Source organism: Tasmannia lanceolata, unplaced genomic scaffold (genome assembly GCF_043159265.1).
Source record: "Tasmannia lanceolata isolate RefF3 unplaced genomic scaffold, GAP_Taslan_0.1 ptg000006l, whole genome shotgun sequence".
In the NCBI taxonomy this organism is placed as follows: Eukaryota; Viridiplantae; Streptophyta; class Magnoliopsida; order Canellales; family Winteraceae; genus Tasmannia; species Tasmannia lanceolata.
This window is the reverse complement of record NW_027518683.1, coordinates 27,273,523-27,282,169: the sequence shown is the minus strand read 5'-3', so window position 1 is coordinate 27,282,169 and position 8,647 is coordinate 27,273,523. Positions and strand designations below refer to the sequence as shown.

Here is an 8,647-nt window from a genome sequence, read left to right as displayed (position 1 = left end):
AAAATATAGACTAATGGTTCTTCGATAGTGAGAAGGATGGCATACATTTCTTATATATATCATTACATGGTTGAGTGAGATGAAATGAAATTGCGACAAGAACACCTCCAACCCAAATGGAACTACCAGGTACGACTCTCTCTGTGTTTTGTTTGTTTACCCTCTCTGCGTATCTATTCTTTTTCATTAACGTATTACCAATGGAATCTGCCTCCTTACTTAGAATGAGACAGATTTGATAGCTTTACTCACCTTCAAGGATGGGATAAGCAGCAATCCTCTCAGAGCCTTGAACTCATGGAACCATACTCTTCATTTCTGCCAGTGGGAAGGAGTCACATGTGGTCGCCGGCATCAAAGGGTCACTGTATTGGACCTTAGTGGGAACAGATTGGGTGGTTCCATATCTCCAGCCATATCCAACCTCACCTTCCTTAAGGAAATCACCCTCCAAGAAAACAGCTTCAATGGCCAAATACCCCAAGAAATTGGCCGTCTATTCAGACTGCGATATCTTAATTTGAGCAACAATTTCTTTGAAGGGAAATTGTAGCCAATCTCACCAGCTGTACTCACCTCCGTTTCATCGATTTAGAGTACAACAAACTGACTGGGAAAATTCCTGCTGAGCTTAGCACTCTGTCAAAGCTCCTCCTGCTTAATCTAGGTAAAAATGACCTGACAGGAAGCATTCTACCTTCACTAGGAAACCTTTCATCCCTAATCAGTATTTATCTAAATCGAAATCATTTGAAAGGAAGCATCCCGGATGAAATTGCCCGAGTTGAGAACTTAAAATCCTTTCAAGCTTCTATAAATGAACTATCCGGCACTCTTCCTTCCTCTCTTCATAATCACTCGTCTATAGAGATAATTGCCATGACAGATAACCAACTCTACGGGAGCATTCCACCCGACATAGGGCTTTCTCTTCCTAATCTCATTGCTCTACTTTTAGCAGGCAACCAATTTACAGGACGCTTTCCAGTGTCATTATCTAATACTTCAAGGCTTGAAGAGTTTGAATTAGCACAGAACTACTTCCACGGACCGGTGACTGAAAATCTTGGAAGCCTAAAGAATCTGACCCATCTCTCGTTGTCAGATAATCATCTTGGAACTGGCAAATATGATGATCTGGGTTTTATCTCTTCTTTGACCAACTGCAGTCATCTAAAAAAATTGAGCGTACAAAATAACAATTTTGGGGGCAGCATTCCTAGTTCCATAGTCAATCTCTCCACTGGCATGCGTTGGATATCATTAGGCCCAAACCAAATTTTTGGCAGCATCCCAAGTCAGATTGGGAATCTCTTCAACTTACAGGTTTTATCTATCAGTGAAACCTTCGTCACAGGTATTATTCCCACTTCAATTGGGAAGCTTCAAAGTCTTCAAGTATTGGAATTGTCAACAAATAGTTTATCAGGGCAAATCCCATCCTCTATAGGCAACCTCACTGGATTAAACAAACTTTTTCTACAAGAAAATCACCTACAAGGAATCATACCTTCAACTCTCGGAAACTGTCAAAGTATACTAGCACTGTCAATTGCTCAAAATAATCTTCATGGTACCATACCAAGACAAGTTATCAGCATTTCCTCTCTGTCAATAGGCCTTAGCTTGTCTCAAAATTTTTTTACTGGCTCCCTCCCATTGGAAGTGGGTAGCTTGAAGAATCTAGGGGAATTGGATATTTCTTGGAACAAACTGTCAGGCGAGATCCCAACTACTCTTGCGAATTGTAAGAGCTTAATACAGCTTTTTTTGGAGGGTAACGCCTTTCAAGGAACCATTCATCCTTTTTTGAATGCTTTAACTGCGATTGAAGTGCTTGATCTTTCATCCAATATTTTCTCTGGAAATATTCCAAAGTATCTTGAGGGGTTTAAATTTTTTCAATATATGAACTTGTCTTTTAATAGCCTCGAGGGTGAAGTTCCAAACCAAGGGATCTTTAAAAATGCAAGTGCTATTTCAGTCATCGGAAACCACAATCTTTGTGGTGGCATCGCAGAATTGAAGTTGCCCGCATGCCCCATCTTGGCTAATGAGAAACGAGGCAAATCTTTTTTGTCAAGAGTAATCATCCCAATCATAAGTTCGATTTTATGTTTGGTTTGCTTACTATGTGTCATTGCTGCTCTCTGCTGGACAAGAAAGTCAAGGAGAAAGCCCTCTTCCACTTCTGCAAAGGAGGGTCAATATTTATAGGTTTCTTACTTAGATCTCTTTAAAGCAACATATGGTTTCTCTTCGGCCAATTTGATAGGCGTGGGAAGTTACGGATCAGTGTATAAGGGAATTCTTGGGCGAGATGAAAATGTTGTTGCTGTGAAGGTACTCAACCTTCAATTACATGGAGCTTCAAAGAGTTTCATGGATGAATGCGAATCACTGAGAAACATTCGCCATCGAAATCTTATTAAGATCATAACTTCTTTCTCGAGTATTGATTTTGTAGGTAATGATTTCAAAGCTCTCTTGTTTGAGTTCATGCCAAATGGTAGTCTAGAAAAGTGGCTGCACCAAAAAGTAGATGGGAACCATCAATTGAGAAGTCTAAACTTCTCTAAGAGGCTAAACATTACAATTGACATAGCTTCAGCACTGGAATATCTTCACCACCATTGCGATATACCAATCACTCATTGTGATATAAAGCCAAGTAACAGTCTTCTTGATGAAGACATGAATGCCCACTTAGGAGATTTTGGGTTAGTGAGGTTCCTTCCAAGAATTATTGGCAACTCTGAAGATCGAAGCAGCAAGATTCGGTTGAAGGGAACTATTGGGTACATTGCTCCAGGTAAAAGTTTCATTACCTTTATTCATTTTTTTTATTATTTGGTGAGCTTTATGGAATATTTGCAATTTAAAATTGCTTATGTAGCACGAGAAAGCCTAAGGGCCTCTTTTGATACCACTGAAAACCATTTGCATATAATCTTGTATGCAAATGATTATAAAGAGTATTATATCTCCCTTTGTTATTGCTTCCAAAGTGAACTTAATGTCGCATTTACAAATAAGATAACTTTAAGCAATCTTATTTGCATATAACGCGCAATTTTTGTGGTATCCAAAGAGGCCCTTAATCAGAAACTCTCAACCAAAATAGTAAGTTTATAACTAGCTGTCCTTTTTTCGTCAAAGTGAACATAATTTCAAATATCTAAAATATAAGTATTCCATCCACCTGTCAAATGTAGACATGCATCTAACACCAGCAAGTCACATGAAAAATGAGTTACTCTTGTGGTACCTGTGCATCAAAACGATGGCTGGGATTAAGGAAAATCCTACTAGATAATTACTCAAAAAAAGAGACAAGTTTTATCAAAATAATTGGGAAATTCTAAACATAAAAAACAAAATGTTCAAATAATCAGAACATTCATTAACCAAAGTTTCTCAAAAAAAAAAAAAAAAAAAAAAACAGAACTTTGCCAGATCAATATATTGATATGATGGACACATTTTCCACAAAGGTTCACATATAAAAGGGAGTTGACATTGCAACAAAAACAATAGGAACATTGCCATATGCTTTCTGTTGTTCAATCTTTATTTCTTCCTATATTTGTCTTCGACGCTGCTTAATTAAGTAGAAGGTAAAATGGGTAAAATAATCTTTAAATTATTTTTTAGATAATCGATTGGTGATTTTTATAACTATTCATAAATTAATGCCTTTTAAGCTTTATGATAATTTTCCCTAAGATATAGGCCTTTTGGATTGTGGGCCATCAATATAAGAAATATGAGAGGTGTTATCCACTTTCTCATTGTTTACTTTCATGACGATTGACTACACATCTCTCTCTCTCTCTCTCTCTCTCTCTCTCTCTCTCCACCATTGAACCACTCTTTCAATGCAGACCAGGATCAGATGTGTTAAAAAATGTGCAAGAAGAAATTCTTGACAATAATAAGTTAAATGTTTGAAATTTCAATAGGAAAACATTTATAAGTGAAATTCCACTCGGAAAATAAAACTAGAGTGAAAATGACCAACGATTTGTTCATTTTCACAGTATTTTTTAGCATTCGTGGGGATTCGAGAGCTCCACTACAAGAAACTTATTAGCTTTCTTGCATGTACACGTTTCATGATATAGGATCTCTTGCTCTTTTTTTTTCAAAACGGATTTCCGTTTTGCTAGTAGTCCTCTTTCTATTATAATGCTATGATTAAAATGTTTTTCCTGAATTGATTTTAACATGTATGAAATTGTACTCTTCATGCCGGCCATCTACTCATTGATTGGAAATAAATATCACCTTTTCTTACATTGAGATAAGTCATTATTCCCGTTTAGCCTATAATTTGTGATGCCTTATGGCATGTATTTCTTTTAACACTAAAGTCCTTTGATAGTAAGGGTTCTAATGTGAAGATTTCATTATATTGTCTCTCACTTCTTTGAGAAAAATTTTTCCATTTTGTTTCTCATAATTAGATCTCTTGTTTTTTTTTTTTTTCCTAATTAGCATATTGCTTCCTTTGTCATAAAAAAGCATAGCATATGTGTAAAATTGCAGAATATGGAACCGGTAGCCATGTCTCCATGGCCGGAGATGTGTATAGTTATGGGATTCTTCTATTAGAGATATTCACTGGAAAGAGCCCCACGAGTGACATGTTTAAGGATGGCCTAACCCTTCGAAAATTTGTTGAGATGGCTTTTCCTGAACAAGTGATGGATATTATAGATCCATTACTTCTTTTAGAAGATGAAGAAGTCAGAGTTACCAATAATATTGGGAATGACAGAGATAAGAAACGTCGATTGCAAGAGTGCTTGGTGTCACTAGTGAGGATTGGAATTGTATGTTCTGCAGGATCACCAAGAAAACGAATGGAGGTGGGAGATGTTGCAAAGGAAATGAATGTGATCAGAGAGCGATATCTTGGTGTGGAATCCACGGACAGAGACAAAATAGGGCCTTACTACTAGGTGAAGGTTGATCTTACCTCAGCAACTACTAAGAAACTTGATGAAAATGTTTTTTCTAATAACATGCCAATCTCATTCTTGGCAAATTATGTTTGTGACACCAGCATAAATCTGGTCTTTTGGGCTTGAGACAGCCTACCGAACAATTCCAGAGGAGCTGATAGATGCGATCATCTATGTAGTCCTTATATATGTAATAATTGTTTCATTTTACTATTACTTTTCTTGTATTATGATTGGTTAGAGGCAAGGATTTATTTCCTCCTCTTGTATCTTTTATTCTTATTAATAAAATATAAGGTGTTGCCCAGGTTCCTAGATATATTTCAGGCTAAAAAAAGGCTCATTCTTGGTGTTGATTCCTCTAGCTGCGAGGCTCCTCTGTTCATGAACCCATTGTTATATCTTTAGTTTCCTCTGTGTTAGGCCTCCTGCATGTCATCCATCCTTGACCTTCAAGATAGCCAACACTCATCCACCTCAGCAAATGACGTAGAAGGTGCTTTCCATCTTGACTTAGCTAATACAGGGTAGTAAGTAAAATTAAGCATACAGGTGTGCTAACTGCAAAGATTACTCCTCTGCGAGCAATGACTTTTATCTTTCACTAAACTCATGGAAAGGACATGATTGTAATTATAGCTCGGGGATCCCCCCACATACACAGAGCATATGATTGAAGTTACAATTTCAATTTTTTTGTTGGAGTAATTGCATTTCAAAAGAACCTCTCTTTTTGTAATTCAGCCTCTAGGAATTGAAAGACAAATTCAAATATGACAAAAAACAAAAATTCTCACGGTATTCTAAGATTAAACTAGAAAAATTATTGCACATAAGATCTATTTCGTAAATATCTTTTAAATTTCTTCTCACCCAAGAAGAAAAAAATGTAATACTCAAAGGATGAGGAATGAAGTTCCCCTCCATATAAATGTATTCCTCTTCACAGTATGTTTATCTAGGAAGCCTAAGAGATCGGTCCAAAGCACTCCAGTCTCAAACATAATTGGAAAATCCAATGGAACGGTGACCTATTGTACCAATTTCAAGGTTGAAAATAGTAAATATATCTTCAACCAATTAAAAATTAATCAGATCTTCTCAATTTTTTGGTAGTCAACAGATCTTCTCTACCACATTATAGGGACCATTGATTTGTAGAGATAGCTTCAATGCTCTTAATGGCAACGTAGGTCTGTAAGTATGGTGGAAATTAGAAATACACCATGTGTTCAATCTCAAAATGGTGCTTTGATCAACGTTTTTCAACTACATTCTTAATTTGAGTTTCATCTACATCAGATTATAGGCAATAAAAAAATCAGCCTCTTTATGTAGTGTCGGTAAATCCTTTATCGGTGGATATATTGTATGGCAATTATGACCGCCGCTATCAAACTTTTTAAATTGGAGGAGTCATATGAGTAGGCTTATCTTTTCTTTTTCTCATTTGTATGAAGTTGGTACTAACTTCCAGGCCAAAACATGAATTTTTTTCTCCCAGGAATATTAGTTTCTCAAGTGTTGAGAGATGACGGGAGGGTGAGAAATGTAAAAAAACATGGAAAAAATAAATTGCATTTTTCAACAGAGTTTTTATTTTCTTGTTTTTCATCCTTTTCTCACCCTCCCCTTACTCGGTCCCTCTCAAGACTCTGTCTCACATCCTCTCTCACCACTGGGTAAGCTAATATTCTATGGTTTATGGTTGGTGAACATGGCCTAAGGCTATGATTGAGATGATAACTCTAGGAAGGAGTCGCCATGGTATATAAGTTATTATTAGCAGGATTTAAAGGATCTCGTTACGAAGATTAAGATCAAGCTGAGGTTTACCTACCAATATAGAGAAGACAATCAAGTAGTGGATTCTCTTGCTAATTTCGGCTGTGATATGAAATATAATCAAGTCTTTTAGGAATGGAAAGGTCTTCCTAGTCCTACAAAGGGGTTTTTAAGTTTTGTTGTATTGGGAATTTCTAATATTCTGTCCAACTGATTCCTTTCTTGCATTTTTGGGTTTTGAGGGTAGGTGTCATGTTCTCGTCTTATCTTTCCTTAGTATACATAAAATTTAAGGTGTCAGCATGGGTTCCTTGTTACATTCCAGATTAAAAAACAATCACATATTTGCAGTGAAGTTTAATCCGCACAACCATGATTTGATATTGTGATGATTCACTTTGGTTTACAGTTCTCTGATTGCCTGCTGAGAGCATTTTGGGAATGGTAATAGCCTTTGACGGCTGGTTAAAATGTGTTTTACAAGGTGACTTGCCCCATTATCGAAACATGGTCGTGAAGATATCAGTCTCCTAAATCTTTTCTGGGTATCATGTGGGTTGGAAGTTGATTTAGTTATACAACAAGGTTATTTCTTTTAGATGCTTCTTGAATCCTGTTCACTTTGTTTAATTTTTTCTGCTTATAATGTTAACTTTGTTTAATTTCCCCTGCGTTTGTTTATTTGAGAATGAAACATTGCCAAACAAGTGATAGCCATGATACTTCATCAGATTATCTAACAGAATAATTTATAATGGCTTGCTAGGTTACGTTCTTGATATGGCATATTTATTGTCTGTTTCAACATAAAAACCGATGAGTGGGTAGTTCTTAAAGCAATTATTTTACTGATTTTTGTATCTGTGCTTGGTTCTCTTTATCTTGCTCCCAACATTTATATGAGTATAACCCATGTGATTATTCAGATAAACTGGAAGAAATATCCAGAGTTCCACCTCATTGTTCAGCCTCAACCAGGTAAAATACATATATCAGCACAAGAACTATTGAACCTAAGATGTCGATTGAGTTTCTAACGATATTCATGAGTCCTTCCAATTTACTTTTTCAGGGCAACCTATACCAGAAATGAGATTTAGAAACCCATATCATAAGGGTATCATTCGCAACATTAAGGAGTTCCTAAAAATGAAGGAATAGGCCCATTCTACGAATGAGTTTTCAGAGCTCAGAAGACTTGGGTTCAATGCACAGTCCCTTTCTACTAACAACAATTTGTTCAGGTCAAGGCCTGAGCTCAATTCAAAGTAGGGTTTGGTCACTGGTTTATCCACTAAGATGTGGGCTAAGGAGATAGGCCAGTAATTATTTGCAATATTAGGCTAGCAGCTCGGAGAGTGTTTTGGAGTCTCCAGCTTTCGCCATTCCTAAAAAAGAATGGAGTGTTTTGGAGTTGAAAGGGCAGATTGGTACGAGTTCTTCAACAACACAATCATTGGATTCTCAGAAGCCATGAGATGGAACTCCTGGTTACCAAATGTAAAGTGACTCAAACCATGTGGTTACTGTCTCCTAATTCACGATATATGTACATATAACCAAATGGAAAATTCTAGTAACTCAACCGTGTGGTAACTCTTTCTTAATTCACAATATATTTGTATGTATACGTGTGAGTGCATGCGTGCGTATTTCTCAGCTTGATGAACCACACACCTCTGGTGTGAACATTTTTTGTCTTTTCTAGTCAACAGTCTTCATCTGATATTGAAATTTTCATAGTTTGAATCTGTGGAAATCATCTGTACCTGAACTTTAAACTTTTTTTCTAAACCCAAAGGAAGATCCTTATGAAGAAACATAATTATATAGTCGTTCACAAAATCCAATCTTTCCCGGCATAAATTTCCCCAAACCCTCCCCCTTTCGGCTCC

At 36.6% G+C, this 8,647-nt stretch overlaps 1 protein-coding gene across 2 annotated transcripts; it reads left to right on the top strand.

Moving 5' to 3' along the window:
• The first annotated feature begins 2,357 nt into the window (after window positions 1–2,357).
• Window positions 2,358–8,411, top strand: LOC143880182 (receptor kinase-like protein Xa21). 2 transcript variants are annotated; one of them, XM_077382972.1, is made up of 3 exons: window positions 2,358–2,812; window positions 7,679–7,730; window positions 7,825–8,411. In XM_077382972.1, the coding sequence occupies exons 1-3, from the start codon at window positions 2,383–2,385 to the stop codon at window positions 7,850–7,852; spliced, it is 510 nt and encodes a 169-aa protein (XP_077239087.1). In that variant the 5' UTR covers window positions 2,358–2,382; the 3' UTR covers window positions 7,853–8,411. The 2 variants fall into 2 exon arrangements, with proteins under 2 accessions (XP_077239087.1, XP_077239086.1); XM_077382971.1 differs by lacking the exons at window positions 7,679–7,730; window positions 7,825–8,411 and adding an exon at window positions 4,549–5,286.
• Window positions 8,412–8,647: the final 236 nt, after the last annotated feature.